The sequence below is a fragment of the Camarhynchus parvulus genome, chromosome 11 (genome assembly GCF_901933205.1).
Source record: "Camarhynchus parvulus chromosome 11, STF_HiC, whole genome shotgun sequence".
NCBI classification, from domain to species: Eukaryota; Metazoa; Chordata; class Aves; order Passeriformes; family Thraupidae; genus Camarhynchus; species Camarhynchus parvulus.
This window is the reverse complement of record NC_044581.1, coordinates 19,015,981-19,032,399: the sequence shown is the minus strand read 5'-3', so window position 1 is coordinate 19,032,399 and position 16,419 is coordinate 19,015,981. Positions and strand designations below refer to the sequence as shown.

The window sequence follows — 16,419 nt, the reverse complement described above, 5'->3', positions numbered from 1 at the left end:
GGCCACCCAGCCCAAACCCCGCTCAAGGCTGAAATTTCAGGATACAAATGCCTCAGCGAACGCTTTAACATGAAATTTGCATGGCAAAAGAAAATCTTTCCAAAGGATGGTTACTGGGTATTACATTTTTACTTTACTTTAAAAGGTACATTTACTCTAATGTACTTTTTTACACTTAGTAAATAAGTAAGATTAAATAATGCACTTAAGCCCATTTGTATTTTCTTTTTATTAGAGAAAGAAGACAACCATGAAAATAATTTTCATACAGGTAAAAACATAATTAAGTTTAGAAAAACACGACAATTTTCCCGAAGCTTTAACTGGTGAAATTGCAATGCTGAAACTGCATTTGGAAAAGTACAAAACCTTATGAATGATACTTGCAGAAACATCAGTGCACAGGAAATTCAAAAGTGAGCACATGAAAACACAAACTCTTTAAAAGAGAGTGGGAAAACAGAATGGAGAACTCATTCTTTCACTAACATGTCATTCTTATTTGGCAGGAGCACTCCTTCCTCTTCCTCTATCAAGGCTAATCTTCTTGCAAAGAAGAACTGCGTCGACAATGCAGAGAACAAGCAATATAAGACCCAACACCTATAAAAATTACCATAAAATTAGTTCCCCCACTCAGTCTCGAACTTTTACTGTAGTGACTCATCAGTTAACATATACTTGTTTCTGGCCTTGAAAATGTGTGTGATTTGAGATAGCTGATAAATTAAATAACAGCCACATTTACATCCCATCAGGCTTTCAGAGAGCTGTCTACAGCCTGCTCTGTTTGATGTTTGTGTCAGGCCTTGGAGGTAGTGTGGTGCTCTCCTTCAAAGCTAAGCCAACGCTGCATTATGCCAGACAATACTTTTATCCTAAATGAAAGCCCTTCTGTCTCTTTAAGGGCTGCTTAATTAATGGGACTGGCCCTGATAAAAGTCAAGGGAAAGTCAGTATTCCTAGAAACAAGCCCAGCAGAAAAATGCTCTTCTTCTCTGAAGCTCTAAATGGGAAACATATCCCAAATTGAAGAAAATGTACTAATTATTTAAAAAATATACAACCTCAGGAAGGTAACTGGGAAAATGTGTTTGCAGAAAAGCCACTGAGTTAACTCACTCAGCTCCTGCCCTTCAGCCCCATCCCATGTGCACAGTGGGTTTTTTATACAACCACTGCATTATCTGATCAGGGGAGTTATTTTCAGGAGAGCTCTTGGGAGAGCCCAGCTCAAGGCACTTTGTGCCTCAGGCTGGGGGAGATTCTGTCCCTTCCAGCACTGAAGATGTCACATGTTCTACCCAAACTTGTGTTCCCAGCTACCTGCTCAGTCTCCTGCTCCCACCTTTAATTTCTGTGAACTTCACCACTGAGAATATAAATTCTATTCCAGCACAGTCACTCTCTCAGAAAGTCTCCTTTTTGCTTAGGATGCCATTGCCAGTGAAGCCATCAGCTTTCCCCCTCACCACCTCCTAAGCTGAGTTTGAAAGAGCTCTGTGGCAGCTTTTAGCTTTCTTTTGGTTGCTTGTCACATTTCAGCTTATCTTATACTTCTAGAGACTTTCAAAACTGAGGGGTTTTCTTTCCCTCCTTATTGTTTATTAAGGTGAATTACATTAATTGCCATTTGAATTAAAAATACCAGTTACTCAACTATTAAATTGATTTCATCTTAATAACACAAAATTCTTACAATCACAGTATGAACAAAACTCCTTTTTAACTGACTTAATTCCTCAGTTTGTGTCAGAAAAAACAATGTACACGCCAGGAGGGAGGTACCAGCGTGTCTGTTAAAAAGTTTCAACTCTTTTTAGGACAGTTGGCATTTTTTCTCAAGTAGTAACCAAAGTGGGTAGTCCTAAAAGAGCTAGGGATTCTCCCACACAGGATTTCAAGCTATGGTAGCAATTGTAGGTTACTTAAAAACTATAGAAATTTTCAGTGTTTTAGTACTTCTCTGCAGTAATTCCTAAGTCTTGTAACACCTTTAGATTACAAGTGATTGTGAGGATTATTTTCTTTTAATGAGATACACTGGATGTAACTTGTTTGCTACTGCTGAGTGTTCTTCCAAGACAGTTGTTTGCGTGGTCCTACCACAATGTGAGTGTACTAGGAGGTTCAAATCACTGCACTCTAAGAACTGAAATTCATTAACAATGCTCCTACTTACTCCTCCAACCAATGTTCCCTTGTTGGTCTTGATTATTATTGCAAACAAGGCCACAACGAGGAGGAACAACGCTGCAATCACCGAGTTGAAAATATCCTGAAACAGCCAGTGGAAGCAAAATATTTATTCTGAAATACAGGCCTGAAGGAGAGTGTGGAGAGCTCCCAGAACAAAAGGAATGGTTAAAAACAGCTGGACTGCCATGAAAACAGTTACAGCAATATCTGTGTGAGAGGACACTGACACCCAGTGGTTTGATCACAAAAAGAGTATTTATAGTAAAAGTTCCTTGTTTTACCTTTCTTCTGTTGTTTTTGCATCAAATTTTTGCAACTTGGCTACACCTGAGAGACCGAGGCAGCAAATACACGTACAAAAGGGAGGTAAGAGGAGACCTTGTTAGTATTTGAGTGAATGTGTGTGACTAATTTGTGATGTGAAGGTGTTACACAACGAGGCAAACAGTGCCTGTGCCAGGAGGGGCTGTTATCAGATCCAGCAGCTGCCCAGGAACTGATGGAACAGAACACTCTGTTAGGAGAACCTGCCTCAGCCTCCACAGAACACTGGGGCTTGCCTTACCTGTACAGAAACAATCACTGGGCTGCTGAACACGTCCCTTGGGACAGGTGATCCCTCCAGGTCACAGGCCTGCTGGTGCTCACAGCCAGCGGCCACAACAGCCAGGGGACAGCAGGACCCACAGCAAGGGGACACTGGGGACAGCAGGACCCACAGCCAGGAGCATTGGGGACAGCCATACCCACAGCCAGGGGACATTGGGGACAGCCATACCCACAGCCAGGGGACAGCAGGACCCAAAGCAAGGGGACACTGGGGACAGCCATACCCACAGCCAGGGGACAGCAGGACCCACAGCAAGGGGACACTGGGGACAGCCATACCCACAGCCAGGGGACAGCAGGATCCACAGCCAGGGAACATTGGGGACAGCCATACCCACAGCCAGGGGACAGCCATACCCACAGCCAGGGGACACTGGGGACAGCCATACCCACAGCCAGGGAACATTGGGGACAGCCATACCCACAGCCAGGGGACAGCCATACCCACAGCCAGGGGACATTGGGGACAGCCATACCCACAGCCAGGGGACACTGGGGACAGCCATACCCACAGCCAGGGGACAGTAGAACCCACAGCTATGAGACACTGGTACTCACGGCCAGGGGACACTGGTACCCAGAGTCCATCAATACTCACGGCCGGGGACACGGCTACTCACAGCCATCAGTACTCACAGCCCACAAGTACTCACAGCCAGCGGCCAGAAGAGGAACCGCAACCGCGCGTCGAGCCTCAGCAGGTAGAGCAGCAGGAACAGGAAGGTGATCACCGTCTCCATGCCGGCCAGCGCCGTGTAGGCCCCGTGCGCGCCCGAGGCCGCAAAGCAGATGAAGGCGGCCAGCGCCACCAGCTGCGGGACAGGAGGGGACGGGGTCAGCGCCGGCCCGCGCCTTGCCCGCGGGCCCCGGGCCGCCCCCGGCCGTACCGTGCGGGAGATCTTCAGCGCGCCCCGCGGCGAGCGGGGGAAGGCCCGGTCCACCTGCACCCGCCCTGTGGCGGCCGGGCGGCGCGCGGCGGGACCGGGACTCCGGGACGGCGGGAGCCGGGGAGATCCCGGGGCCGATCCCGCAGGTGATGCCGGGGCCATCGCCGGCGCTGAAGCAGCCCCGCCTCAGAGCGCCGGGGCGGAGGAAGTGATGGCTCGGCGGCGGAAGGGCCGGGGCGGGCCGGAGCCGGTCCGGTGCGGCGCGGTCCGGGCGGCAGCGGGGATGGGCAATGTGGCGGCGAGGGGCGCGGCCTGGGCGTGGGGCCGGCGGGGCGCGGGCACTGCCGTCCCCGGCCCCTCAGCGGGCGGGCCCCGCGCCGCTGCCGACCGTAAGTGCGGGGCGGAGCCGCGGGACGGGCTGGGCCGGGCGGCCGCCCCTGGGCCCGGCTTCGGCTCCGTGCGAGCCCTCGGGATGCGCTGGAGCGGCTCCGGGGGAGCGGGAGCGCGGTCAGATCCGGCAGCGGCTCCGGGGGAGCAGGAGAGAGGTCGGACTCTGGAACGGCTTTGGGGCAGCAGGAGCGGGGTCAGACCCGGCAGCGGCTCCGGGGGAGCAGGAGCGGCGTCAGACTGGAGCTCTGAGCGCCCAACCCGTCCCTGCCTTCCTGCTGCTTGCCTGGGTGGAGGGCCTTGTAAGCTCAGCTTGGCTCGGACAGGTTTTTGCCGCTGTTTTGAGGTGTAAGGTGCTTGTTTGGGAGCTGCTCTGTAATCCTCGCCCTTACCCCGCCGGGCCTGTGAGGCCAGTTGGTGCTGCTCCAGCTGGTCTTTCCAAAATTTATTTTTCCCCTGTTCAGACCTACTGAGGAGCAGCAGATGGAGCAAAAATCGGTGAAAGTGTGAGCAGTCACCGTCGGACTCTTGGCAGTGTCAGGGACAGGCTTTAGCTAAATCTGTGTCTGTCGGTGCCACAATGTGGCTGTTACATGACCCAATAATTACCAAAAACTGGCCTGGAGGGTCTCACATTAAGAGACTCAGTATAACTAAGTTATGAAAATTGCTTTGATTTAACTGTTGTTTATTTCCATTCTAGATAAACATTTGATAAAAAAAGATGCTAGAAAGAGAATTGTAAGTATTAACATTTTGTTCAGAAAACAAAGTGAAAAATGCAGCCTCTTTCATTGTAACTCCATTATAATTTGTGTGTGTGTGTAATGGCAGCCGTATGCCATAGCTGTGTCACTGTGTGGTGTGTCTGTCACTGGCTCATACTCTGTGCAAGGCTACACTGGCCTAGTTCTGAAAATTGTAGTAAAATTGTGGGAGATCTGTGCAAAAATTGTGAGGGCTTGTGTCAGGACAGGTGGCAGCGTGGGTTCACTCTTGCATGTGTAGCCTTGCCATTGCCTTACATAACCCCCCTGGGCTATAAATTATTTTAACACAGTTCAAAAAAAATTCTCTGAGTTTATTTTAGTTGTTTAGGTTTCTGAAAATAAAAACGTGATCCCTCTTAAGGTTTAAGCTATCTAATGGATGCTGAGGTTGTTATTCCAGCTGGCACTTATTTGAGTTGGGAGTCAGGTGTCTGAGGTGGGTTGTGGCAGAGTGGGGAGCAGCGGGTGACCCTCTGGAATCGCTGGGGTCCTGGGAAGGGGAGGAGAGCTGGAAGCAGAACAGGGGCTGGCTGTGGGGGTAGCAGGGAGGGAACAAGTGATGTTCTGGGAGAGTCACAGCACCCAAAGGGATCCCATGAAATAATCTGCTCCCAGCGTGGGGAGCTTGGAATGGGCAGGGGGCATTCCTGACACTCTGTCACTGCTCTGCCACAGCGCGGGGCTCAAAGCGACTCTGCTTTTCACCAGATCTGTATCGAGGGCAACATTGCCAGTGGAAAAACAACATGCCTGGATTATTTTGCACAGACTACCAACATTGAGGTACTGGATGCACATTTCTTTGTCCCTCTTTCCCTCACTGAGCAGCTTGTCTGAGATCCAACATGTCCTTGGGTGCGAGAGGAGGGAGCAGCAGGGGCTGAGCCTGGGGCTTGCTGGGGCACCACCCCAACTTTTTACAGCCAAATTGCAGCAGAGAAATGTAGATCACACGTGGTATGTACAGGATGCCAAAATACCAGAAAAACCTGTGAATCAGTGTTTGTGCCTTCATAAATTGACAGCAACCCACAGAGCATGGGCATGTTTGGACTTGCCTGTTTGCTATTTCATGTCACTGAAATCTTAGATGGGTCTGGTAAAAGCAAAGTAAAGAATTATTATGTAAAAATACCTGTGCCATGTAACAGAGATCCCAGTGAATAGATAGCTTTTTTAATAAAAGGAAAATCTGTTGGAGGTTTCTTAAGACTGATCTGGTATTTGATTTCATATTGCTTAGAACCAGGTTAGGGGAAGGGCAGGCTTGTTGCATTTTAAACAAAATCAAGGTCAAACCTTAGTGAACAATTGTTCTTGTACAACAGATATTAATGCTTTCCCCAACAGACCTGGCAACACATTTGGCAATAAGTTTTAGGAGTCCTCATAGAAATGCTGGGTTGCCAGATGTTATTTGGTAATTTAACAGGAATTGTCCTTACGAAGTAATTAATTATTAATCCAAAGGATAACAGACTTTAATTTGCATACAGTGCAGCATTTTAAAGTAGCTACTTAAGTTCCCAGGCTGATGAGATACTCCTAGGCCTGACTCTACAGCATTATTGTAGATTTAGACCCTGTTTGAACCAGGCAGGTCTCTTGTGATTTTCCCTATTCAGGGTAGAAGCTTTTCTGATTCATTTTGTAAAAGATTAGAATACATCTTGTTTGTTAGAACACAAAAATAAAATGAAAACGAATGTGGTAGCAGTCTGATCCTCTTCCTTTGCTGACAAGTGTTACTTTCTGAGAAGTTAATTTGTGAGGGGATGGTCTTGTCATTGAAATGCCAAGTACTCTGCTAAGCTGTTCTTTCCCTTCCGTGGTGCTGATTTTGACTAAAAAAAAATTCTCTCCAGGCTTAGGAGGTGTTTAAAAATGCTAAGAAGACATTGGATATTGACATGTCTCTATTTTTAGCAGTGTTCATTATTACCTTTTGTGTTACAGAATTCAGTGCTGGTTTTTTAAGTGTCATGAACTTTCCAATACAAGTCCTGAATGCTCTGATTTACTGCACAAGTATTCCTGAAGAATAGTTGTACACTTGTAGGGGCACATTAAGTATTTTGAATCTAAGATGTATTTAACATGGAGTAATTCTTTTAAACCAGGTTTTGAAGGAACCCTTGACCAAGTGGAGGAATGTTCGAGGTCATAATATCCTGGTAAGTGGCAGAAGTTATCCCTGCAGTTACAGTGACTGTTCTTTTAGCAAGACGTGTGTGATGGCTTTTTATCAGCCAGCAAAACTGCTACAAAAGGTGTGATCCAAATCTCACACAGCCAAAACTAAAGCTCTACAAAGCAAAAGAGCTTCTACTGTGGTTGAGACATGCATGTAATAGAAACTCTGCATATAAAATGTGGTTTTGGCAAGGACTGGGTGTCCAGTGGGGTGAGTTAAAGCAATTCCCAGGAAGGTAAGCCCTGAGTGTGGCAGTTGGTTCTAAATGTGCTTTTTTTTGTTGTGCCTGTTTCAAAGAAGGGAAGGAGGTGAGGTGAGGGGTGGATCTGTCAGTTAATGTTGTTTGACTGGAGATCTGTGAACAGTTCTGGAGCCCCCAACATAAAAAGGACATGGAACTGTTGGAACAAGTCCAGAGGAGGCCATGGAGGGGCTGAGGGGACTGGAGCAGCTCCCCTGTGGAGCCAGGCTGGGAGAGCTGGGGCTGCTCAGCCTGGACAGGAGAAGGTTGTGTGGAGAGCTCACAGCTCCTGCCAGCCTCTGAGGGGCTGCAGGGAACCCAGAGAGGGACAATTGCTCAGGAACTGCAGTGACAGGACCCAGGGAATGGCTCCCAGTGCCAGAGGGCAGGGCTGGATGGGATCTTGGCAATGAGGAATTGTTCCCTGGCAGGGTGGGCAGGCCCTGGCACAGGGTGCCCAGAGCAGCTGGGGCTGCCCCTGGATCCCAAGGCCAGGTTGGACACTGGGGCTTGGAGCAGCCTGGGACGGTGGGAGGTGTCCCTGCCCATGGCAAGGGTGCCACTGCGTGATTTTTAAGGTCCATTCCAGCTCTTTAACCCTGCATGAATCTGTGATCCTGTGGCTGCTGCAGGTAAGGAAAATTCAGCCCAGTGAGGAGTTGAGGGCTTCCATTGTCTTTTGGGTGGCTGAGGCTTCTTGGGTCCCAGCTGCAGCTGCACACTGGCCTTGATGGCATGCTGGAATGGTCCCTTGGGGCTCAGCCCCTCTGCAGAAACCCCAGGGTGGCTGAGGCAGGGGTCTGTGCTCTGCAATCTGCAGTGTGGACACACCCCAAGCCATACTTGCCCTGACATGTGTTAAATACCATCAGTGTTAGCACAGGCCCTCTGGAACAGTAAATTGTCCCTCCTAGGAGTTGCTGATGCCTTTCTGATTGTTAGTAAAGGGGTGGGGCATGTGTTGCATGACACCACAGCAGCCTTGGAGCAGTGGGAAAGTCTGATCTTGGCAGGGAGCAAAGCAGAAGGTCAGACCTGTGGGCTGAACCTTTGCTGCTGTATTAAAACTTGTCACCTCAGCCAAAAGACACTGAATGATGCTTTATTTTGAGTGAGATCCTTTCTCTGCTGTGCAGGATAGATGGTTGCTTTAAGTTCTATGTGAGTGTGGAATTGCAGCAATCAGAAAGTGGAACAGCTACCTGAGAGCTGCTGTGAGGATCCTTTGGGAGGAGTAGCCTGTGTTAAAGGACACCTTTTCTGAGGCCCAGACCATACTTAGAACCCTGTATGAATTTCTGGATGCACTGGGTGCACTGAGGGTCTGTCAGGGCACAAAAGTAGTGTGGTAGGTAGGTTTTTTCCATTAGCTGGTTGTGACTGTTCCATGTGCAGAGTAACTAATTCCTGCTGAGTTCAGCCATCCTCCCACTCGGTGTCTGTAGGGACAGGGCTGTAATTCTGCATCTCCATTGTGGAGAGTAAATGATCACTTCATTTTGGTCAAACCTGATGTCAGCTGTTTTAGCACACTTCTTAGAGCCATGCTGTTGTAGGGAAAAGTTTCCTAAATACCCAACTCCCTGTTGTGCTGTTTGTCCTAACAAATGTCCATCTGTCCTGCTTCCATCTCTGACCCCAGGGCTTAATGTACCAGGATGCATCAAGGTGGGGGATAACTCTGCAGACCTATGTCCAGCTGACCATGCTGGAGCAGCACACCAGGCCCATGGTAAGGAAACTTCTTTTAATTTTACGAGTAATTAGATGTGGTTATGAATGCTAAATCCTTTTAACATTGTATTCAAGAGTTAGGATGCTGTGTGCATTGATTCTTTGTTCCTGCAGTGAGTAGGAATTTCTGTGGTGCACATTGATATGCTCGGTGTGTGCTCTAGGATAAAACCTCTGCCTCCTGCCTGCTCACAACTTCCCCAAAGTGATGCTGCTCTTTGGGCACACCCTCCAGGGCTAGGCTTGCACAAATCTCTTCCTCGTTTCATGTCAGTGACTTGTCTGGAATTTCATTATTTCAAATCTTTGGCAAACACCAAGTAATCTCTTGTTAGAATTCATAGTACTGCTTCATGCTGTCTAGTACAAATTTAACCTTTGCTTCTTCTGTTTATGCAAAATACTTCCCCTACCATTTTCTATTCCTTTTTCAGGTGGTTGACATCCTTTCTTTCTTGTAATTTTTTCTTTTTTTTAATATTAAATTTCACATCCTACCTTCTTATCAAGATTTCTACATTATTTTTCCTTCAAACACCTTTTGTTACATTCTATGCTGTCTTCCATTCCCTGATTACAAGACCTGGTCTTAGATGCCATGCTTCTATTTTACTGATTGTTCTTATGTTCTGTTTTCTGAGTTGGTGTCAGGACAAACTGTTGGCAGTGCCAAATATGAAAGTGGCACATATAATCATTAGGTTTTTGGAAGAGGTGTTTTTCCAAGACAATAGAAATACTGTTTTCTTGGAGAAGAAGTTCATTCAAGAATTCCTGAGGATTTCCCTCTGCGCTTTTTTTGTCATTTAAGCCTCGCTGGAGCCATTTTTGCTTTGTTAATGTGCAGAAGCCTGGGTGAGAAGTTGCTCTGCCAGGCCCAGGAGTGTCAGAGGATCTCCCTGCTCCAACATGAAGTGCTGGTGGAACACGTGCAGGGCTGGCTGAGGCAGGGCTCTGTCAGCTGCAGTCACTTCTTTTAAAAGTCCTGTTTCCTTTCTTGAATGTGTCTGATGTCAGCTGTGTGCTGTGACCCAGCAATGCTTGGGATGGAGCAGCACTTTGGGGAGCAGTAGTTCCCACTGTCTTGCAGATCCCAAATGGATTGCTGCTTTTTTGTACCCTGAGTTACCTTCCCCTGCTCAGCTGAATGCTGAGCACTTGGCCTTGAACTGGTGTCTGCATAACAAATCAGAGTAAGATGAGGAGCCTTGTTTGCTTTGTGGTTCCCACCCTCCCAGTAAGTTTGTTTCTCACAAGATCTGAAAATTGTATTTCATATGTGCCATGTGAGTGTGAAAAGAAACAAGCATGAAGATGTACAGAGTCAGGTTCTGTGTTGCAGATTTCCCCCATAAGGATGATGGAGCGGTCGATTCACAGTGCAAAACACATTTTTGTGGAGAACCTGTATCGAAGGTAGGCATGTGGTTTTCTGCTTTACTTTCTTGGATTCATTATGTTAAATAGATATCTAATCAAATGATAATTCCTTTGGTAATGTGCATTTAAGGGGCCTGTGAAACATGCCAGTTCTGTGTTGGAGTGGCAGTGTGTCTGGTATGGGCTGTGCTGCCCACCTCCTGCAGGACTCTGGAAAACCTTTCCCAGCAGTGCTCCTGAGTGTTTAGGACTCAGTACTATTTAGGCACCATCTATTGAAGTTACTGGCTCTCCAGCTGAATACCCAAATCCTGCTTGAATCAAACACATGCTGGCCAGGTAAAAAACCACAAAGATAGAAAGAATAAGAGTGTAGAGAACTGGGCAGTGTTAGCCAGCCTGGCATCCAGGGGTCTCAAGTCCTGTGCTCTTACTCAGAATCAGGATTGACAGGATCAAAATAGACTGCAAGCCTTGGTAGGCTGTGAGTAAAGAAAGAACAATTATGACAGTTACACCTAACTGCCCTAGGTGTAACTCACCTGTCCCAAACTAATTGAAATAGTGCAGGAATCAGGGTTTTGTGTGTTTGTTTGGAGTGCTGAATTTCTGTTGAGGAGTGTATGTGACAGATGGGTTTCAGAGGGTTTTTCAGTGGCCTTGAGGGACTGGAACAGTGACAAACCCCAGTTTGTGCCACAAGGTGTCACCCATGCTGCACGAGCACCTCTCTGCCATGGGGAAGCCTCTGGAAGTTCTTATTCATCCCAGTCCACACACAGTGCAAGCAGCCTGGAATATCCTCATTTTTAGTTACTGGCTTCTTTTTTCATTGTAGACAAAGTGCTTTTTTTCTTAAAGACTTGGTTGCTCTGAGGCTAAATCTGTTTGTGGCAACACTGTGAGTTAATAATAACAATTTTAAGGGCATCTAAGATGTTTTGCACTTTTTAAATGTTGAAAAAAGGCATTTGCTTTGTTTTGTTACAGCAAGCTAGAAGGCAGCTGATAGAATGAACAGCAAGCCAAAAGAAAATAATATGTAAAAGGATTATAAATAAAAGAAGGAATAATTGAGGAATGTATGAAAGTAGCTGTTTTGTGACACAATAAAAACGGTGTCAGTCTGGCTGTGTTAGGTGAGTGTTAAGTGTTTGCACAGGGGTGTGCAGGGTGTGCTGTAGGTGAGCACTGCAGTTCACTGTCCCTCTGAGTCCATCTTTGGTTAGGGTAGAAACTCACTCTGGTCATGTTGGACTTAGGCAGTAAAAACCTGACTTGGTAGGAACCAAATGCCAGCAAACGTTGGAAATGTAAACACCATTTTGTGCCTTTTATATACCCTGTATCTTTATGGAACTTGAGCCAGAATCCTCCCAGGATTACCTAGGAAAAGCAGAGATGTGCTGTCTGTAGGGCAGGTCAATGCAGAATTGACTTGGATGTATTTGTCTTTCAGGGTAAGAACAGTGAAGTTTTTCTTATTTCCAGCTCCTTTCAGCCTTCCTATTTCCCCCATCTATCCTGGAGAAAAGCAGCACAATAAGACTTTGGCTGATGTAGATCCCTGCTCCCCAGAATTGCTGTGATTATCAGGAAGAGCAGCAGTGAGCAGTGTTACCCCATTTCTGCATGGCAGATCCAGAGGGGATGTGGCACAAACAGGGATTTTGCTTTTTTTCCATACTTAGGGAAACATCTGTATTACTTTTGCTCATTTTTGGAAATGATCAAAGGAAGTTGCCAGGGGACTGGTTTAGAAATCTGTGGAATATTTTTCTTCAGTCCTATTTAAAATGACCTAACTGGTCTTAATCATTCAGCTGGGGAGCACAGGAACCTCCCAACTCCATCTTCTTAAAATTTTTTTGTATTGCAGAAGTGTATAGGAAAGAGTATGGAGTATGTGTTATTGTCACCAGTTTTGCAGAGAGGATACTGTGAAATTAGTAATATTTGACAGTCTGGAATATGGTAATCAATGAAAATTGATACACTAATAAAAACATAGTATGTGATTCTTAACATGTCCTCAGTAACTCCCTTTTACTTGAGTTGTCTGATACTTTATTGTTGTTGCTGAGATAGCTTTGGGACATTTGTCTCCAGCATTCTGTGCTCAGAGTTCAGAGTTAAGCATATTGAGTATTTCACTACTCTTTCCACAAATATTTCTTACAGTGGGAATAAATTTATTGACACATGGACATTATATTTCTGCTGCCTTTTACTGTGGCTTCTGTAAGGAATTGTTGGTGCTGCTCAGTAAATCCAGCCCTTCTGGTGACATGCCCTGGGACAGATTTGAACTGATGCTGATACTGAGCAATAAATACCATTGAGAACTTTAAAAAAAGGAAAAGATTTGGTCTTTCTGTTTTATAAACAATGGTTTATGTGGAATTCTATTTGCATGGGCTTCTTTTCACAAGTGTTGGAGTCAATGGGGAGGGCTTGTGGTCAGGTGAGCAAAATGAGAGTTTGGAGTTGATCTCTGCATGCAGCTCAGTGAGTGATGCCTCTTGTGTTTGTTCAGTGGAAAAATGCCAGAGGTGGATTATGCTGTCCTAAGTGAATGGTTTGACTGGATCCAGAACAACACTGATGTTTCAGTTGATTTGATAGGTAACATCTTGATGGGCCTGGAGGGCTGTGTTTGTGGGTGGGTTTCCTTTCTGGGAGAAGAAAATAATTCTTGTTTCTTGGGTCATAAATAATCACATTATTCAGTATGAAAGTGGCCACCATCAGACAGCTTGGGTTTGTGGGTGGTTCATGGGTTGGGTGAGAGGAGGTCCAGTGGTGGTACCCAAGCCAGGATCCTTCCCTTCTGTAGTTTCTGAAGTGAGTTTCTTATTTGCTTTTAAAAGCTGATCCTTGAACATAACTATTAACATTTTTGTTCCTGCAGTTTATTTGCAGACATCTCCTGAAGTTTGTTATGAGAGGCTAAAGACAAGATGCAGGGAAGAGGAAAAAGTCATTCCTCTGGTAAGGAGTTCCTCTGATACATGTGCTTACAAGGAGCTTTGAAAACAGAACAATTCCAATCTAAATACTAAAATTGTATCCTGAGTATATTGCCAGAATGTGATGCAGCTGTTTCCACTGCAAACTAAACCCTGAATACTGAATTTAAATTTATTTTTTAAAAATGATCTGTCATGCATGCTGACTCTCCCAGGTGTTCTGCTGTAGCTGACTTTAGGTGCAGCATTAATCAACTGGTAATCTTCTCTAGGATGTAAAAGCCAATTGCCTCTGTACCATGAAATGGCACAAAAGCACCCAGGTGTAGCATGGGTGCCTGGCCTTGCAGGTGCTGAGGTTTCTGTGGGCATTTTGCTGTCTGCTCCCTCCAGGACGTTTGTGCATGAAAAGTGTCCCTGCAGTGGCTGAAAGGAAGCAGCTCCTTGAAAACTGTGAGCTTGGGAATCTGCTTTAAAACAAGCTGTGCTGGTGGAACAGTGATTTCTGTGCCAGTTCACAGCACGGCCCCTCGTGCCACAAGGCTTCTAAAGGAGCCTGACCAGACATGAATGCAGCCTAGGGTGGGTGGCTCAGGAGAAGCAATCATCAGTTGAAGATCTGTGCAAAGAGCTAAATTTTGGGCCATTGAAATTTTGAGAATAAATCCTCTTGTAGTGGATTTGAAGAGCCCTTGTATTATTTCGCAGCTCTGCTGAAGAAGAGGAGAGCAGTTATGAATGAGCAATGTGAAGTGGTCTCCATGAAGAAAAAAGCCAGTTTATGACAGGCAGGAGAGCTTTTAGAGGAAATTGAGTTATCAGAAAGTGAACTGGGAATTCTAGGGAAATGTACTGACACAGAAAGTGCCTCCCATACATATTCTTTGCAGCCTTGCCCTTTTTGTCCTTACTTTGTTGTATATTTTTTCTGTAAAATCTTGAACCACATTTTACCTGTGGGAGAGAATCACGGTTGCTTGATCTTAAAAGGAGCTGAGAGCCCTGTGCTCCTGTAAGCTGTGTCTTTGAGGTCTTCCTGGAGTTAAACTTTGTACTGGGAATTAATTTTTCTCAAAAACCTTCTGATGGTTTTTATTTTTTGTTAGTGGAAATATGTGTTGCAGGCTTTCATATGTGTCTCTTAACTACTTCCCAATGGATAAAGATTGCAATGTGTGTGTCATCCCTGGGCATTTGTATTATTCCAGTGCCTCTTTTCTAGGAATATTTAGAAGCTATTCATGAACTCTATGAAGAGTGGCTCATTAAACGTGCACTGTTTGAAGTGTCCTGCCCAGTACTTGTGAGTATTATTTTTATTATAACCAATTAGGCATGTGGGGATGTTGTGCTTTCCAAATAATAGGAGCATTGTTTAGTGGTAAAAGTAAATAAATCTGCTTTTCTGATAGCTTTTGGGGAAGGACAACCTCAGACAAACGTGATAGCTGTTGGTGTGTAGCACAGTAGTGGCGTCTGCCCTCTCTGCAGTGGCATTTGAGGGGCTGTTCACTGGGATTGCTTGCAGGATCAGCCGTGGAGCTTTTCAGGGAATGCCAAATTCCCAGCAGAAAGCAGCATGGGCAAATCCATAGGAGTATCCCAGTTTGGCTGCACTGGTAGTCCTGTTCTGTTCTGGTGAAAAGAAACCAAGTTTTATGGTGTCATCTATTGCCAGTGTTCATCCTCTTCTCTCCAAGGTTATTGGAGCTGACCATGACATGCAGAAAATGATAGAGAAGTATGAAGAAAACCGGGACCAAATACTGAACCCAGCTAACAGACAGCACTGTTTATAGAAGCCTGTGACTGTTGTATCAGAAATCATCTACTGAAGTCTGAGTTGGTATTTTTAATATTTAAATATAATAGGTATTGTTTTTGCACTATGCTTTGTAGAAGGCTGTGGACTTACATCTCTGAAATGATCAGGTACCAATCAGGAACAGAATGTGAATCAATTCCCTTTGTGTTTTTAGGTTTTCCAACAGCTTTATTGTGTCAGTTCTGTTCAGCTAAAATATGGCTGTTTTCCTCATTTCCCACTTCACTGCTGCTTCCTAGAAGTAACTTTCCTTTTTTTCCCTGCCCCCCCCCCCCAAGTCAACCCTGTTGTTGTAATTTGAAATAAATGGTTTATTACAACGTTCCTCTGAGGGAGGGCACCTGAGATTTCTCTTAATGCCCCCCTTGGGGTGAATTGGGCTGAAACAACACCCAAAGGGTCAGGGTGTGTACGAGGGAGGTAGAGAGCTGTCAGCCTGGCCCTGGGGCCCAGCAGATCATCCTGAGTGTGAGCACAGGGCATGGACGGGCTCACCATGGGATCACCAACCACAGGATCACCAACCACGGGCTCACCATGGGATCACCAACCACGGGCTCACCATGGGATCACCAGCCATGGCATCACCCCAAGATCACCAACCACGGGCTCACCATGGGATCACCAACCACGGGCTCACCATGGGATCACCAGCCATGGCATCACCCCAAGATCACCAACCACGGGCTCACCAACCACAGGCTCACCAACAATGGGATCACCCCGCAATCAGCCCCTGCCAGTCTGGGTTTAGGAGGGGCAGGTTCTGCCTGGCCCACCTCATCTTCCCCAGCCAGGTGCCCCTCCTGGTGAGGGAAAGGCTGTGGATGTGTCTCCCTGGAGCTCAGCAGATCCTTTGGGCCCCTCTCCCATGGCATCTCCTGGAGAAGCTGCAGCCCCAGCTTGGCTGGGATGGCACCAGGCTGCTGGCTGGGCCCAGGGTGGTGGGAATGGGATCCCCTGGGATCCATGCTGGGAACAGCCCTGTTTAACCTTTTCTGGTGGTCTGGAGGAGGGCACTGAGCTGACCCTCAGCTAACTGGGGTGACAGCCATTGGGCAGGAATGGGAAGGCTCTGCTGAGGGTCCTGGCCAGGCTGGCTGGGTGTCCCTGCACTGCAGCCACGCTGCCCCTGCGGCTCCCGGGCAGGTCTGGGGGTGGCACTCGGTGCTCCCGGCTGGGTCACAGTGCTGGGAACAGGCTGGACACAAAGACCTCCAACCT

The 16,419-nt window shown here is 46.7% G+C and overlaps 2 protein-coding genes across 5 annotated transcripts; one reads left to right on the top strand and one right to left on the bottom strand.

Moving 5' to 3' along the window:
• Positions 1 to 214: 214 nt before the first annotated feature.
• On the bottom strand, positions 215 to 4,096 carry LOC115907990 (chemokine-like factor). 2 transcript variants are annotated; one of them, XM_030956257.1, is made up of 4 exons: positions 3,696 to 4,096; positions 3,462 to 3,620; positions 2,183 to 2,278; positions 215 to 603 (listed from the first exon to the last, which is right to left on the bottom strand). In XM_030956257.1, exons 1-4 carry the CDS (start codon positions 3,855 to 3,857, stop codon positions 499 to 501), a joined length of 522 nt encoding a protein of 173 aa, XP_030812117.1. In that variant the 5' UTR covers positions 3,858 to 4,096; the 3' UTR covers positions 215 to 498. The 2 variants fall into 2 exon arrangements, with proteins under 2 accessions (XP_030812117.1, XP_030812116.1); XM_030956256.1 differs by lacking the exon at positions 215 to 603 and having other exon boundaries at positions 1,996 to 2,278; positions 3,696 to 4,010.
• TK2 (thymidine kinase 2) lies at positions 3,358 to 15,458 on the top strand. 3 transcript variants are annotated; one of them, XM_030956255.1, is made up of 10 exons: positions 3,358 to 3,642; positions 4,786 to 4,823; positions 5,561 to 5,635; positions 6,973 to 7,026; positions 8,930 to 9,019; positions 10,364 to 10,437; positions 12,938 to 13,026; positions 13,313 to 13,392; positions 14,593 to 14,673; positions 15,071 to 15,458. In XM_030956255.1, the coding sequence occupies exons 5-10, from the start codon at positions 8,936 to 8,938 to the stop codon at positions 15,167 to 15,169; spliced, it is 507 nt and encodes a 168-aa protein (XP_030812115.1). In that variant the 5' UTR covers positions 3,358 to 3,642; positions 4,786 to 4,823; positions 5,561 to 5,635; positions 6,973 to 7,026; positions 8,930 to 8,935; the 3' UTR covers positions 15,170 to 15,458. The 3 variants fall into 3 exon arrangements, with proteins under 3 accessions (XP_030812115.1, XP_030812113.1, XP_030812114.1); XM_030956253.1 differs by lacking the exon at positions 3,358 to 3,642 and adding an exon at positions 4,109 to 4,240; XM_030956254.1 differs by lacking the exons at positions 3,358 to 3,642; positions 12,938 to 13,026; positions 13,313 to 13,392; positions 14,593 to 14,673; positions 15,071 to 15,458 and adding exons at positions 4,109 to 4,240; positions 11,392 to 11,726.
• Positions 15,459 to 16,419: the final 961 nt, after the last annotated feature.